Genomic DNA, 17,822 nt, shown 5'->3' with positions numbered 1-17,822 from the left:
ACTCTGCCCGCTTCCAGTCTCTTAACGTTACAACTATCATTTTTCTTTCCATGGCTCGCTGCGTAGTCCTTAAATTAAGCTTAACCCTTTTCGTTAGCCTCCACGTTTCTTCCCCGTAGGTGATTTCCGGCAAGATACAGCTGTTGTACACTTTTCTCTTGAGGGATATTGGTAAACTTCTATTCATGATCTGAGAGAACCTGCCATATGCGCTGCACCCCATTCCTGTCCTTTTAATTATTTCTCTCTCTTGATCCCGATCAGCTGTGACTACCTGCCCTAAGTATTCCTTTACCACTTCCAGCACCTCGCTTCCAATTGTAAACTGCTGTTCCCTTGCTAAACTGTTGAACATTACTTTGGTTTTCTGCATGTTAACTTTTAGACCCACCGTTCTGCACTGCCTGTCTAACTCGTTGATGATGCACTGCAATTCATCTCCCTAGTGACTCAGCAAGGCAATGTCATCAGCTAATCGCAGATTATTAAGTATTCCCCATTAACTCTTATCCCCAACTTTTCCCAATTCAGGCCTCTGAATGCCTGCTGTAAACAGGCGGTGAATAGCATTGGCGAGATTGTATCTCCTTGCCTGACACCCTTTCTCATTGGAATTTTATTGCTGACTTTATGGAGGACTATGCTAGATGTGCAGTTGCAATAGATATCTTCCACTGTTTTCACATAGGGCTCTTCTACACCCTGATTCCGCAATGCCTGTAGCTGGGGTGTCAACAGGTCGAATGCTTTCTCGTAATCTATGAAGGCTATATAGGAGTTGGTGATATACAGCGTATTTCTCTATCACGTGATTGATACTGTGAATATGATCTATTGTGGAATAACCTTTACGAAAGCCTGCCTGATCATTTGGTTGATTGAAGCCTAAGGTTGCCCTGACTCTATTAGCGATTCCCACGGAGTGCCGTCGGCAATGTATGCTGAAGCCTTGCGACTCCCTGCGTTCTCTTCGGTGTCATTTCATCCGTCAAATCGAGGCTCACTGCTTTCCGCGAACCCCGACTTGTACATCGACAATCGAACACCACCTCAGCGGAAGATGGATTTGTGGCGGGCCCCAAATCGGCGGCGTCTGTGCTTTCACTTTGGGGAAGCCGGTCATCTGTGTTGTCGGTGCCCATATCCACACCTCCATTAAGTCAACGACCTCGAGAGATTAAGGACTACGTGGCCCAGAAGCACATCGCAACAATTTCCCAGCGGCAATCACGATCTCCGTCTCCACGCCGACCTTCGCCGCGGTCCTAAAGCTCCCCCTGGACGGCGCTGCGACGGCAGACCCCGCCGAGGCAATAGGCTGCAACGAAGTGTTTTCAAGTAAGCGCTGTCTCGTCATGTCACCATATAAAAATCAGAAATCGCATTTTCGAAGCGCGATCTTTCACGCTACGTGCTGAAAGTTGCTGGTACCCCATACCATATGTTACAAATCATAAATTCCTAGGGGTGGCATTTGACAGATCACTGTCATGGTCCCCACATGTACAACAGCTTTAAATCAAGCTCTGCTCTTACGCCTCTATCGTTCGTATGCTCTACACTACCAGAAAAGGCTGCTCTACACCTTCATTACTACGGCTGTATGGTGCGCTTTGTGAAGGCCACCTACGCTAAAACCTCCCAGCTATTCAGGATGTCTCACAAACAAATATAAAACTCCTTGAAGCTATGCAAGCTAAGGCCTTGAGCATCTGCCTCGGCCTTCCTAAGAACGCCCCCGCAGTGGGTACTCTAGCATAGAGCAGACGTCTATCTGCATCAGTACTGCTAATCCACGAGTTACTTCGTGCCCAGATGCGGTTCGTGGCTCGTGCACCTCACCATCCACTCGCAGCGTACTGCACAAAGAAGTTTATGACCTTCTCCCAGCACGCTACCAGCGCCCTGTCACATCCTCCGCTCCTTGGGGTACACAGCATGGCAAATCAATACAACAGTTCCTGCATCATAAAAAGACAGACACCCCCGGTCCTGCACTTAAACATTTTGCTCTTGAACACATTTAAGGATGCTACAGTGCGCACCATCACATCAGCACTGATGACTCTGTCACATCCGCTTCATCAGCGATTGGCGTCTGGGTTCCGTCAACGCTCACGACAATTTCAGCGTTACTCAGTCACCGCACCTCGACTACTGCTACCGAGCTGGCTGCTCTGCGAGCAGCATTTACTTACATTCTCCAACAACCGCCAACAGCGTGCGTTATTTTCAGTGACTTTCGTGCTGCATTACAATCTATAAAGCCATCAGGAAGCCTTCAGGAACTGATCGTCGATGACTTAAACAGATTCCACTACTATGCCTGTGAGCTTCGCCACCGTGTTGTGCTGCAGTGGTTACCCGCTCAGTGTGGCCTTGCAGGCAACTATCGCGCTGACGGTGCAGCGAGGTCGGCGCATGGCGACACCTCCTTCATCCTACCTATACCATTTTCTCGCAGTGATGGCGCGAGGCTTCTAACAACAAAATCGTTGCAAACGCAACGCTCTTTGTGGTGTGATCCGCTGCGTCAATATAGACCCGTTCTGCATATCGACCCCACTTGTGTCTTTCGCATGCCACGCAATATGAAGAAGTTTGAAGTTTATTGAAGTTTATTCCTTTTTCCTTTCTTACAAAGGAGGAGCCGGGACTAAAAGCTGCGGCGACAGCTTGCCTCCACCGTATTCGCCAGGACATTGCCTTTCGCCAGGACGTTGCCTTCAATAAATACTATTTACATAAAATAGGTGCATCAAGTAGCCCTGTGTTCCCCACATGTGCTGTGCCCGAGGATCTTCTACATTTTATCTCCCGCTGCCAACTCTTCAACAATCATCGCAAGACACTTTTAAGTGTTTTAGGACTCCGACAGGACGGCCCCATGCACCTGGCCGCCAAACAGGCAGACCTCTCCTGTTCCATTAAAGCCTCTCCTCCTCCCCTCCCACTTCCCCTTCGACTCTGTTTTTAGTGCGCTAGACTAGAGCCTCTCCCCCCCGCCGATTTAACCGATTGTTGTCCGGCCCCTACACGATCTTGGAGGGCTCAGTGGCTACGTGCCACCCGCCTGGGTGGTAGGTAGGTCACCTATCTCACATAACCTTTTGGCGTCACCAAAACCTTCCATTGGATTGTGAACAAGCTGCTCACCGTAGCAGGGGGTAGTTCAATTATTAATTAGTCGCGAAGTTGCGAGGGAAGTGCAACCAGGGGTCTCATTGCGCCACCCGCTCATACGCCCCAAGGGCTCAAAGCCGCAACTGCCATCGCAGGGCTGTGGCGTATAGCTTGACTGCTGAACCCCAGCAACAAGAGTGGTATGAAGACACCCAGCGGCCGATGAATGCAAACTAGAGAATATGCGATTTCGTATACGAGTATATGCGCATTAACCCACTAACGCTGTCGCGTGAAATCCTGAAGCCGGAATCCTTAATAATCATATTAAACTAAGCAAAGCAACCAGTACTAGCGCACCGGTGACGCATTGGGCCCAAGTTGAATCGTCGGACATTTACTACATTTTCCTCTCCACTCGATACGCTTTCCTCTTTCGACGGTAACTGCCTTCCGGTTACGCATTCCTCTGCTTTCGCTACAACGTACTCCTGCGCTTTGCGTTGTTCGCAGTGTAGGTAACATCCGCTTGCATATTACTCTGCGCACATTGTGTTCTCCTCCTTCCACGGTAAGCCTCGTCTTGTTCCCAAAAAAGCTACCTTCCTGCTACACCTTCCTCTGCCCTCGCCAGACCCTCCTCTTTTCCAATGTAACCGCCCTCTCTGGTTTCCTTGGCAACCACCATCCTATTCCGCGTTCCTGAGCTCTCACCATTTGCTGCTCCTTCCACGGCAGTCATCATCCCAACCTCTTCGTGATTGCGCGTGCCTCCGCTCTTGCAATTCCCCAGTTATTCGACAGGAACCACGCTTTGAGTACTCTTGGCGTTTTTACATTACTAAATGGCATTTTAACTTAATGAGATTCGACACAGAGATTCCTTATTAAGAGCGACTTTCACATCATTGAAGCGAAAACAGAGTCAAAATCAGATATTTTTATTTAATTATTATAGGAGCAAGCTTTATGCACACATCATGGGCACCATTCTTTTACAAAGAAAACAAACGCCCGTCAAGTTACACGATGGCTGTGTCTCTGACGCTAGGAAGTTTCCCCAAACAGAGTAGAGGTTAGTTTCCCCAAACAGAGTAGGTTAGTAGAGGTTAGATAGTTAGTGTTTGTGTTGTTAAAATATCGCGCAAATACTGGGCGAGAGAGAGAAGAAAGGACACAGAAGACGTTCACCGGCGTTAGTACCAAGTGGTTATTCAGAAAGTCAGAGAGCGTATACACGGGGAAGGAGGCCATGCGCTGAGAGAGCCAGTTGAGACACGATTGACGTGCAATTGTTGGTTTTTAGCAAAATGATTAAAACAAAGTAGCGGTGTAATCCGTGCTACGCCTACACTGCCCCAGTGCAGGAATGCATGCACTCTGCCCAGTGTCTCTGCTTCCGAAGGCGTTATTCCTCTCACTTCTCTCCTGCCGTCAAATATCTCGCCTGAGGCTTTTTTAGGCGACGTACTTGAGGTTGAACGACCTGCAGCGCAGATCACTAGACAAGGCCGTGGAGCGTGTCATGTAACAGCAGCCGCATGAGGCTTGCAAACGTCGCAGAGTCGGCTCAGGAGTTCAGGGCCGCGTTAAACAGGTGCGAAGAAGAGGAGACCACGACGGATGTTCGAGAAACGTGTGCACAGTGGGATGCTCACAGGTTCGCCATGCCAGCAGAAGCGGATATTCTCCACTCCGATGGTGTTGATATCCGAACTGAACGTGGAAGACCGCACTACTAGCGGTGGTGCTGGGGCATAAAGCAGTGAAGTATAGTGGCCAAACGAGTTTCAAACAGAAAGGATCAGCCAAGTGCCTAAACGTTTTCGAAACAAGCAGGCCAAAGCCAAGTAGTTATGCGTGTTCAAAAAGAGAGGCGAAGCCAAGGTTCTAAATTAGAGCGAAACAGAAAAACAAAGCCAAGTAAATAGAGCAGCGCGTAACAAAACAGGACACAAAGGAGAGACACGGAACGACACGAGCGCTAACTATCAACTGTTTATTTCTTGCTGTCGCTACATATAAATACATGAGCCACAACTCGAAACGAAAAACAAAAAAGATTGATGAGTCAGCCTTTCGCTGGTTTCCACCTTTCGAGATAGGAGAGCTCTTTAGCTGACAATGCCACTGATGCCACGCTCACACACTTGTTACCTGCACGAAAAATACTACGGGCCTCAATAATCTCTCGAACAATCTTATCAATGTGGCGGGTTATGATTTGGCTCTTCTTAAAAAGTGGCATGCACGAATTTGGAAGGTCCCGTTTCTCAGCCTCGACCTTGCAGTGACGACAGTGTTGGCTTAGGTGGCCCGATTTGCTTTCATTAACATTGCAGTCATGTTCTTTTAGCCTGCTATTCACACATCTCCCTGTTTGCCCAATATACTCATGGCCACAAGACAACGGTACGCGATAGACAACACCCTCCTCACAAGTGACAAATCGTTTCTGATGGTCTATTACACATCTTTTTTTTTTTCCTCCTGGATACCGCACGGATTGGTCTTTTTGCAAAGCATAGACAGTTTTACGGGTGCTGAAAATACAACATCAACGCCTGCTCGTTTTCCTAGTTTCTTTAGGTTGTGGGATGTATGATCAATGTAAGGGATGATAGCTACTTTCTTGCGATCCTGCTGTTCATTGGTACCTGCCTGCTTGTTGAACAATCGTGCTTTTTTTCATTTTTTGCAGCAGGCCTTCAGCCACAGAAACAATTAGTGGCGGCCCAGGATACCCAGAATCAGACAGTCGTCTAATCTGTGATGCTAAGCATTCTTGCATCATGTGCTCACATGAGCTTTTGAGCGCATTTGTCAGGCAATACTTGATAATGCCTCTCTTTACCAGTTTCGAATGCGCCGATACCGCTGGCAGTAGGCCTTTTTTTGCACGTGGTTCATAACCCCAACAGATGTGGTTAGTGTGAAAGTTAAGTCTAAGATCTAAGAACTTGATAGAGTTCTTGTCAGGAAGCTCTATCAAGTTCTTAGATCTTAGACTTAACTTTCACACTAACAACATCTGTTGGGGTTATGAACCACGTGCAAGAAAAGGCCTACTGCCAGCGGTATCGGCGCATTCGAAACTGGTAAAGAGAGGCATTATCAAGTATTGCCTGACAAATGCGCTCAAAAGCTCATGTGAGCACATGATGCCAGAATGCTTAGCATCACAGATTAGACGACTGTCTGATTCTGGGTATCCTGGACCACTAATTGTTTCTGTGGCTGAAGGCCTGCTGCAAAAAATGAAAAAAGCACGATTGTTCAACAAGCAGGCAGGTACCAATAAACAGCAGGATCGCAAGAAAGTAGCTATCATCCCTTACATTCATCATACATCCCACAACCTAAAGAAACTAGGAAAACGAGCAGGCGTTGATGTTGTATTTTCAGCACCCGTAAAACTGTCTATGCATTGCAAAAAGACCAATCCGTGCGGTATCCAGGAGGAAAAAAAAAAGATGTGTAATAGACCATCAGAAACGATTTGTCATTTGTGAGGAGGGTGTTGTCTATCGCGTACCGTTGTCTTGTGGCCATGAGTATATTGGGCAAACAGGGAGATGTGTGAATAGCAGGCTAAAAGAACATGACTACAATGTTAATGAAAGCAAATCGGGCCACCTAAGCCAACACTGTCGTCACTGCAAGGTCGAGGCTGAGAAACGGGACCTTCCAAATTCGTGCATGCCACTTTTTAAGAAGAGCCAAATCATAACCCGCCACAATGATAAGATTGTTCGAGAGATTATTGAGGCCCGTAGTATTTTGCGTGCAGGTAACAAGTGTGTGAGCGTGGCATCAGTGGCATTGTCAGCTAAAGAGCTCTCCTATCTAGAAAGGTAGATTGTTGAGCTAGTTGGTGCATGATCGAATAAATGGCAGCGGAAAGTAAACGAAGACATCGTCCTCGTCTGTGTGTTTCTTCGATGTCTTCGTTTACTTTCCGCTGCCATTTATTCGATCCTATCTAGAACGATGGAAACCAGCGAAAGGCTGACTTATCAATCTTTTTTTGTTTTTCGTTTCGAGTTGTGGCTCATGTATTTATATGTAGCGACAGCAAGAAATAAACAGTTGATAGCGCTCGTGTCGTTCCGTGTCTCTCCTTTGTGTCCTGTTTTGTTACGCGCTGCTCTATTTTCATGGATCACCAACTCGCCCAACAAGCAACACTTCTGAAAGCCAAGTATTCATTTATGTGCCAGGTCGGCTCGTCGCATGCATAAAGCGTCTGTAAATATTATTGTGCCAGCGCTACCGCCCTCCTTGCATGCTTCTGTCAGACGGGCCTTACGTACAGGAAACGCCGTCAATTCCGACCAGATTGTCCTGAAAAATGCTCGAAGCCGGTATGCCTAGTTTTACTTTTTTTCTCATATATGCTCTGGATGACAATCTGGATGAACGGTTGTAGCGCTGATGAACGTTTTCTACGTTTCTCAAATCTTCTGTCCCTCCTCCTGTGCTCGTGTGAAGTTCTTCAAAATAAAGAACAGAGATAACTGCACTGTTGACTTGAAGTGCAAATCTTAACGAGATCCCATTTCTTTGCGTGTCATCATAATATCTTAGTGTAATCTTTTTTTTTATGAGACGGCGTTATCAATAACGGAAAAGACATCTGTGAGAAGCCTTTGGCTTGCAGCAGGCCTTCCCGTCGTACGAAAGAGATCTAACTATTCCATGCCCTTACTACTGCTCCTTGGTGATTTCTCTTATTTGGGCGAAAATTTGTTTTTGCTCGTTTAACCTTTTTTTCAAAGTCTGGGAAGGCAGAGGAAAAAAAATTTGGCGGTGGTTTAGCTCTGGTTAAACCTGGAGTGACACGATAGCTACAGCTGGCCGAGTGCAACTTGGTCACGTGACCAACCACTTGACGAGCCACGCGATCAGCCACGGCGCCGCGCTGCCGGAAGCTGCTCCGCACCATGTGACCAACCACGTGACAGCGTGGCGGCGCAGCCACAGGGTGGCGCGCCGCCACGCTGAAGGCTCGAAATGCTACCGTAATCTAGCTATCGCTACAAAAACGAAGACATACACAAAAAGCTACCAAAAAATTTCTCGAACTTTTTGTCACATGTGGCACCGCTGGAGTATAAATATTGATCTTTGCTCTCAGTAAACTGGTTGGCAGTTTCAGCCGCAGACATGACTTCTTTTTTGAGTTTGTCTTCGTCTTTCTTGCTGACTGCCCCAATTTTATGCGATTCTAGACTTCATCATACACGGGGCTCTTGGGTTTTGTGAGAGACAGTTATAATAGATGAATAGAAATAAAGTGAGCGATGTTCAACAGAATCGTTCCCGTCCTCTTTCAATCCAGGTCTGCAAGCGGCCAATATGCGGCGACGGGGGACACGAATCCTTCAACTCTAGATTTTGCTACGACAAGTATATCGAGCGAACGTTCACCTATGACACTGCGAAGACGCTGCGCGCAAAGGTTGGCACGTTGTGCTTGGCACCCGCAGGTGTGATGCCGATGGCAGATTGCGCCGTCCAAGTAACCGGCTCATCTGGGGCTTGAGATCGGGAACGAAGATACTAGCGAAGTCTATTTTCATGAGCGTTGAGATAAAAGTAGCCACATAGGTAGATGTGCTCTATAACCATTCATGATGTAATGATATCGTTTGCCCAGATGTTGCATCAAGAGTGTGCTGCCAAGAAGGGCGATTTGAGTTTAGGTATTTGGCAGTCGTAAACTTAAAAAGACTGAGGCCGAGTTTTGCGTAGATAGAAATATACAGCTGCAGCAGATATTGAACATTTCACCCTGTTCTAGGAAGAAAATATAACCAAGCGTTTTGGGAAACTATTTTACGAAAAATATGTGTCCGCGACTTCTTGTTACATGTAATTTCCAAAAAACTTCTGTTTGTTATCAGCACTGCAAGACTTCATCTTTTGCTGTTGATCTTAGGAAGCGAGACGAACAGGAGGAGTTATACCTGGTAGGACCGAAATCGTGCTCAGCCGACTCTGAAATTTTCCAGCCTTCAGTCGGCCCTGTTACACCGGTCTCTTAAACATTTCCAGCCGTGCTTATCATGGGCATGACGCAAAGCCGTGGGCATTTTCCACCAATTACAGCCAACATATTGTCACTGCCTACTTGGTCATGCATAGCGAATGAATGAATGAATGAATGAATGAATGAATGAATGAATGAATGAATGAATGAATGAATGAATGAATGAGCTTTTTATATATAAACGGAGAATCAAGGGTGTTTTCTGGGGAATTAAGTTGTTAAACAAGGGCAGCGCCAACCGCAAAACACAACGCAACGAAAGCGCTGCACAAGCGCTCAATTCAACTCATTTTTTTTATCAAAGCACACTTATATAGCCGTAACCATTTCCTCCAGCTGTCAACTGAAACAAGAAATGATATTGGAAACCGCGAAACAAAACAATCTCTTCACAGCTGAAGCGCATGCCTGCAAATGCGCGTCCAGATAGATTTGCAAATGCCGCAACTCACATTTACGACTCTTAAATGCCTACTGCCACTGCCGGCTTTATTTGCAGAATATTCTCGTTGTTCTAGGCGTGCACTGGGGCACTTTCCAGTCTCCTTGTGCACTTTATCTCACAATTATGCTGCCACCGTTCTGCTTGTGGATTTGCCGGGTAAGCTCCTGAACGTGGGGCGCTCCTGAATTAGCACCGTTCGTCTTCGTCCTAACACGACGGCTGATCTTAATGAATTCGTGGCCTAGGTCTACAGCGCATTGCGTGGACTGCCCGAGAGCCCAGTTGGTCTATAGGAATGACAGTCAAATTGGAAGGCATTTCAAGACAACAAAGAGTTTGGCTAGTTGCTAATGTGTGGCTGTTTCAGATTATTTTAGCGGAAATTGATATGAAAAGAAAGGAAGTATCAAGACAAGACCAGCGTTTCACAACTGAAGCTTTTATTATCACGGCGCTTTATAGACATACAAAACACGTTATGAGTGCAAAGTAAAACCATTAAAAAAAGCATCCATCAAAAGAAGCAGGCCTAGAACAGTATCGACTGATAGCATGATGATGAAAGTTTTGCTAGTTATCATGCTAGAAAATCAAAACGAATGAGCGCTTAAAGTATCTCTTCGAAGTGCTGTACCGATGTGAAGGAAAAGAACTAGCTAAATAATTGTTTATTCTTTAAGGCTTGTGACATCTCAGCCCCTTCTCTGCTCGATGCAGCGCTCTTTCTAGCACCCTGTTTATACCCTAAGACATCGCGTTATTTCATGGTGTCGAGCCGCTTATTCTTCTTATTCTTCTCTTAAATTCTTCCTCACTCTTTTTCTCTTGCAGTCATCATGTGTTATTTTATGTGTCTATAAATTCAGTTTTTCTGACAATATTACTTCGTTTTCCAACAGCGCTGGACTGTTACTGGTCATTTGCCTGGTTTGCTGTGTGCATTAGTCAATTAATACGAAAGCGTGTTTACAACTATCCCAACTTTGTTTTAACGCAGAGTACATTTCCCGTACTTTCGGTGCGTCTTCCTTCCACAGACTCGTAATGTTCCCAGTTCAGCGTGTTCGGCAGTACTTAGTTCTGCGTGTTTGTTCAAAAAAGTAGCAGCAGGTTGGCCTAGAAGGCAGGATTTCTGCCCTCCAGAGGTACGGACATTTGTTTGGTCTCTCCTATCGCCAACAGGACAACCACTTTCCAGCCTATAACATCCTTCGCACGCAATGGTCGCATAAGATTACTCTTTGTAAGGACTGCATTCACACAACCTTTTAGCAACATCTACGGTTCCAGAGGCGTGAGCCGACTTTGACGGCACAGGTGTAGTTCAACCAGGCCTCAGCCTTACTGGAGGCAAGGAAGCGCCGTCACCAATCAAATGTTGCAGGAAAATTTATAGAACATATCGGCATGTCCGAGAAAAGTATGAATATCCTCAACTGCGGTCGTAAGCTGCTTTGCGAGCCTGTTTTTTCTTTATAGACAGTCAGGTGGATTTGAGATTTGGAATCAAATTTTAATCTACTGCTAAACGAAATTTGCCCTCGTTGTGTTTACGAACTGGTTGTCTCGCATGCTGATAGCAGTGGGCAGTAGCGCGCGAACAATCATGGCTGTTGTAAAATAGTTAGTTGATAATAATTTAAAGAATGTTGTGAGAGATGTAGGCTTATTTGTTCCTGATCCATTCTTCTTAGAGATAGCGTATTTTAGGCCGTTGCAAGTCAAGTCATCGAAGGTTAAGGAAACAGCCTTGCCAATACTGAAGAAACTTTATTTTGAGTGGTAGCCCCGAAAGACCCCCGCCCCCCCCCCCCCCCCCAAAAAAAAAAAAACAACTGAGTTTTCGTATTAACGGTACGAACTCGTTAGGCTGGCATGTCATTTCGTGACTGGGACATAGTCTGGAGCTTCTCAAATTTTTGTCTCTGTGGTTTCCGCAGATTTACCTAATCCAATATTGAGCTAGTTGGTCAAATTTTGTTCTCGAAATCTTACAAACTATCCAAGTATATGGAGAATTTAATTTGGCGCTCATCGAACGCTTTGAGCACAGACGTAAAAGACTTGTTCTATTCACTGCCAATTGAAAGGCTTAAGAAGAGCGTGAATGGTTTCGTTACAAAGCGCAAGAATGAATTTGCCTTCTCCCAGAAACAAATGTTATATTGCTTTAACTATTCATTCAGTGATGCCGATGAATTTAAATTGAATTCAAAAATTGGAATTCAAATTAAAAGACTCCTGTTTTTACTGCATTTTATACTAAGTCATGTTGATAGAATTGTTTAATTTAACATCAGCGGAAGCATGGAAAAATCTTCCTCTCGGCGGGTTATTATGCGGTGATCGCGAGGACCACAAGTTAAGGTACTTCCGTTTCGAGTCAGAATGTGTGGAAGAGGTGTGGTCTTGGATTGCGATAAACGGGTTAACTTCTTGTACAGAACCTGTTGTAATATCTTCAGCTATTGTTATAAAATAATGTGGGTGGCATGTGGTTTATTTTTATTCTGCTTTCTGACAAATTAACTAGGAGCTGTAGGAACACATTACCGATTTTGATTGATAAACACGAATAATAACTAAATAAAATATAAGCGTTCCCCTGTGCCTTCCATGGTTACGGCGGCTTTTGGCTTCCTTAAAGTGTATCTTATAACGCGCCCCTCATTTCTCTGCCTTTGCTTGGTCAATAGCTTAGCGATGGCCACAGCTCTGCGAGTCTTTATGCCATAGCTAGCTTAAAACAATTTTCACACAGTTTCCGCCCTCACCATTTGATGACAAGTCACGTGACACGTGCTTTAGCCCAGGACATTCTATGTCTGCCATTACGGAGGAGGGTGGTGCTCGTGCAAACTCTCAGGTTTAGGAGCGCGCAGCATAAAGGCCCCCGAAAGTAGATTTGACAGCCGCCGTTGTAGCTCAGTTGGCAGAGTACACGTCCCACGGAAGTCGTGTTTTCGAATCCCACCGACAGCATGTGGTTATTTCTGTTCTACTGTCTAATCAGTTATATTCAGCCATAAAATGGTTACTCCAAATTGCCATTGATCAACTTTATAAATATAAAAATAATCAAATAGAAACAATTCCCTATGATTTTCTCGGTTGCGAGGAATGTTGGCTTCTTTAATACTATCTCTCTTAGCGAGTCCATCATTTCCTGGCCCTTGTCTGCTCAACACATCTGAGAGAGACATAGCCGAAAAACAACTAATATTGCATCTTTATTACGTTCCCAATCATTCGGAAGTCGGTATGAACAAAAAAGTTTTGTCGTCGCTCCAGTTCACTTTGGAGAGATAATCTGTACTTTGAATTGTGTTCAGTCCTAAAGAAAGAAAACTGATGACGCTTAACAGTCAAATACAGTAATAACAGACTCATTCGAAATGCTGATAAAGTAGATTAACCTAAAGGTCAATCTAAGAACACAAGGAAATCGAATCTAGTGGTGATTCCTTATAGACTATCGCAAAGTGTAAAACACGCAACCAAGCAGTCTGGTGTCAGCGTTCTTTTTTCAACCACTGAGAAGGGTTCTTTGTGCATGCATCCTGCTGTCTATGCGCAGTGATCGACATTTCCGGAATGCCAGTAGTGATGCTGGATATGGATATGGCGTGTGTTAAAACTTCTTAAAATCACTGTGGTGCATCACCCTTGGCATACTGCTAAGTTTTGCTTAGCGATGAGAGAGCGGTTCGAGCTTCTGTGGCGCGAGTTGTGCAATTACGCAGTTTTCGAGTTGCACTCCAGCACTTCAGTACAGCAGACAAGCACATGATCAATGTAAGCCCCATTTTATAGAGCTGCCACCTCGTCAACGAAAGGACAAGCATGTTATACTGTTCCTAGAGTTCTCAACTGGCAATAGAAGCAGTTTAGTAAACACTGTCGAAGTTTAGCACGTCCGAGGTTTTGCATAGGCGCATTCAGCTCTACTTTTTCTAGCACATTCCAAAATGGATGGCCTGCATGTTCACCGGTACATACATAATAGAATTAAACATAAATCCGTGCTGCAAGCAAACAGCTTACATGTGAATTTGATTGCTGCTGGGCCGCTAACTAATCAATTAGGAAGCATTCAGGAAGTGAAATATTGTAAAGACATTCAGTACGAGCAAAAATTTACAGCGATTTATGAAGTGCAGACCATTCCAAACGCAGCTCGCCAAATAAAATAGTGCCGCTGGTTCTCCACTATTAGTAACGAAAGGCGCTGCAATAAGAAATGTGAAAGACGTCTTGTCCAGCTCTACATCCAGTGCTTTGTACCTTTGCACGAAAACAAAGCTTTAAACGCGAAAACATAAACGTTCTAAAGGTTCTATGGGAGCTCTATTTGAGAGGAATATTTTGCCGTATTTCTCTACAGTTTTGTCCTAGATTAAGCACCAAGAGAGTAACGATGACCGCCACGGGCCGTATCTTACCGATATTATTCAGCGTCACTAATTTGCGTGCAAGGCCGAGAAGGGTGTGACAAATTTACGCTGAATCCTAATTAATGGACAAAAATTTCTGCAGAAGTTTATGTGAAAATTTTAGCGTCTTAAAAAGGGGTAGTAGGAACGTTAGGAAACCCGAAAATTTTATGTTTATTTTCGTTTATTCACATCTCTCTGAGCATTGTAATGGTGGTTTAACGGCGTGGGCTTGCGAGGTTTATGCGTGTTGCGATTTGACCGAACGAACAGAAGTAACCGTGCGTTTGCCGCTTGAGAGAATTAGGCGCATTGGTTAATACAAACAAGACAATCACGTGGCCGCGATGAACCAGTGCTCAGGAGGCGCATGCATAACATGGTTGCTCTCAAGGCAAACACATTTTTTTTATTTTGCGTAAGGACAGCACTGACTGCAGAACAGTGAGATTGGAGTCTATCCAGCCATAGAACAAATTTTGCTTTCGATCGTGTTGTCCGAAACAGCGGCGACCAAACAGCGGAGTTATGGACTGCCTTAATACGTCGTAATACGTCGGTGGTATATTTCCAACGTAACAGCCACTGGTTACTGCGTAGAGGCTACGAGTCGGTGAGCGCGCGATAAAGCGAACACAGGAAAAGCCATGGGTACGAAGTGAAACGAGCACACACTGCAGAGGCGTCCTAAAAGCGCAACTGGTACACAGGATTATGCTAAGGCAATGTTTTTTTTTGCATTTCATGTATCCTGGAAAATGAGCACTCCAGAAGTGTTCATAATGCTTGAGCAGGCGACTAGACTTGCTAAGGCGACTAGACTCGGGGAAGTGCTCATCACTGCTCAGGAAGATTTAGGAGTGAAATGGAAGCGTCCATGTACTAATGCGCGCATACTTCAAACATGCTGAAAAGCGGTTGTGACCGATCGACGGAGGGCGTGTGTATGAAACGTCCAAACCTTGTTCAAGGCCGAGCAAAAGTATGAAATTGCTGGATGAAACGAACCAGATATGAAACAAACCTAGTGCCTTTGTTTGCCAAGGACTGAATGAATATTACCTGTCCTGGGCATTTTTTTAAATCTGAAACTGAGTGCTCTTTACAGCGTTTAGACATGTGCGGGCGCCGTTTATGGTGGCTGTTCGTTGCTCATTGCCTTTCCCATCGGTACATGACGCACGACGAGAGAATTTTTTTTAGGGGGGGGGGGGGGGGTGATGATGCGCCCAGTGGCGTCAACAATCAGAAACCAGTCTAAACACTTTCATCAATGCTCTTTTCAAACTCACTGTGCTTAGGTGTTTGTTATAAAGCACCAATGGTGCCAGGTCTGAATTGCACGACGGCGCTGGCGCTGTACAGACATAAAATCGGTGTTCCGTTTTGCCGTACAGCCTTCTAGTGAAAGTACAACTTAACTCGGTCATTCCCCCTAGCACGTTGGGAAGAAGTGATGGGTGAAATAGCTTGTGGGACTATTTTCTGGAGATCCAGTATAAACAACTAATATAGTGGGCATCATGGTTATCGGCTTGCCAGCCTCCTCTGGAGATGCGCTCTAGCTAGTAAGAGAGAAATTTCATTCTATCGATGTTTTCAACATAATCAAATCATCACCTGAACTCTGGACGCACTCTAAAACGCTTTTTGCTTATCAGCACTCCCAAGCAGCTCAACGCTTCCTGCTCCGTATCTTGCAGCTCTGTCACGTGAAGGACCAGTACAGGTCTACGTTGTTCAGCGTGGCCGCGTACAACCTGGAGTACGATGACACCGAGGGCGCCTGCGAAGGTGGCACGTTCCCTGTGCTGAGGACGTTACGCGGAGTCATCAACTTCTTGAGCGAACCGTCCGAGCCGAGTAGATACGCCCGATGCTACATGGAGTCCGGCAGAAAGTGAATGTGGCCTGAATACGCGCGCAATCGCGCGCGACAGGCACAGTAGAATGGCGTACGCAATAAATCATAAAAAGACGACTGGGTGTCATGGCTGGAATACTTGCTCACAGGAGGGGTTAGTGGTGCCTTCACTGCCACTTTATAAAGTTTGGTTTATAGTTTACAAGTTTTAACGTTTCTCTCAGGGAGGCCGTAGTGAAAGTTTCCGGAAATTTGGACCGCCAGCGGTTCTTTAACGGGCACTGATATCGCGCAGTACACTAGACTCTAGAATTTCGCCTCCATCGAAACTGAACCTCCGCGGCCTAGGATCGAATCCGCGTCTTTCGAGTCAGCAGCCGAGCGTCAAACCATTGAGCTACCGCGGTAGCGTACTTTATTAAATAGCGTTTCCATTTAATACCAAAAGCAGACTTCAGTAGAGAAGTTCCGCGAAAAGTGCCGCCAGAATTTAGCGGGTTTTATGCAAATGCTTCGCAGCGTTACCTCACACTCAGGGTGAGTTAAATTATGCCTATCCTATGAATGTGAAGTTCCATGGGCGATGGCCTGTTTGCACAGCGCGCTTTTTCATTATCCGTTCTTCGAAGCCACTGATCAAACGAAGGTGCGCTTAAGATGATCTGTATCTCATAGGCAACACGTACAAGTTGTTAGGGTTATTGATGGCAGTGTTTAACCAGATCAAGTTCTGCTCAACAGAACGAGAAGAATAATCCGTGAAGCTGAAAAATGAGGTCCGTGACGTCACGAGTTGGCGCAGCGGCGGAACGCCTGCGGAACGGTGCAGTTGGCGGTCATGGCATGTTGAAACTCGCTCTTACTAGTCTAGCGTAGCTTTCGCTAAAAAAGAAGAGAAAGACAACAATTGGCCTCAAACAATATCAAGCAAAATTGACAAAGGCGGGGTTAACGAATGCAGATTGATCCGGCAAACATTATAAAAAGGCTAAAAACTACGTATAAAAAACGGGTAAAATAACGGCATAGATCAGGAAAAAATTCACGAAGCGGTGAAAAAAAAGATAAAAGGAATGCAGCCAACAATCAACTCACCCAAAAGTCATCGATGCGCTAAAAGGAGGTAAAACGATGACATAATTGAGGCAACAATTAAAAGGCGAAATTCAATAGGCGCTTAAAGCAGATAAAAGGATGACATACGTGAGACAATAAACAAACCAAAAAGTTATAAGGAGGCTTGGAAAGTGTTGAAGGTGGCCTTGAATGCAATAAAATGGCATTGACCCAGACAGGAATTTGACCTCTTTTCCACGAGGACCATGTGACTACAAAATATGACGACAAAATATTTCACGAGTGAGATGGTAGTTGTTTTTTACCTTGATTCTTGTGTTCGATTCTTGTGTGTTCGCGAAGCAGACACCACAGTGGACGGTCAAGATGCCAGATTTTTATCTATAACGTTGAATTTATGCTTTATCAGTCTTTTGTTCACGCAAAATTTAAGGCCCGTATTAAGACACGTCCAAAATGAAGTTGGTAGTTCAGCGCAGTTGTGTGCGCGTTTTCTCTGTCCTCGTCTACAAGAGCTCTGATTCCGTGATGAATGATAACGAAGATGAATGAGCTTGAGTTGAATGACCACTTTAAAGATGTCATCCAAATCACGGGCTTGACAGACTGATAACGCGGTTGGCCTGAGAATCCCGCAGAAATGCGTCGTTTTTGACGTGTAGTATTTACATCAGTGTTCATTTATATCGATCTTGAGAAGTAAGTTTTTTGTTTTCCTGCAAAAGCAGCAAAATCATCCAAAACAACGCTTCCGTCTATATCGTTGAGTTCGTACCCAATGCGGGGAATTTTTAAATGAATTTATTGCTATATATATATATTGGTGGT

General features: G+C 45.2%; 1 protein-coding gene across 1 annotated transcript in view; it reads left to right on the top strand.

Annotated features, from left to right (window-relative positions):
* The window catches only part of LOC144108704 (uncharacterized), a 227,223-nt gene extending 211,266 nt beyond the window's left edge, over positions 1–15,957 (top strand). Inside the window, exons 10-11 of the mRNA XM_077641876.1 lie at positions 8,465–8,584; positions 15,757–15,957. Coding sequence (XP_077498002.1) covers positions 8,465–8,584; positions 15,757–15,957 — 321 coding nt within the window. The remainder of the gene's footprint in view (positions 1–8,464; positions 8,585–15,756) is intronic.
* Positions 15,958–17,822: the final 1,865 nt, after the last annotated feature.

Source organism: Amblyomma americanum, chromosome 10 (assembly GCF_052857255.1).
Source record: "Amblyomma americanum isolate KBUSLIRL-KWMA chromosome 10, ASM5285725v1, whole genome shotgun sequence".
NCBI classification, from domain to species: domain Eukaryota; kingdom Metazoa; phylum Arthropoda; class Arachnida; order Ixodida; family Ixodidae; genus Amblyomma; species Amblyomma americanum.
This window is presented reverse-complemented; position numbering and strand designations above follow the sequence as displayed.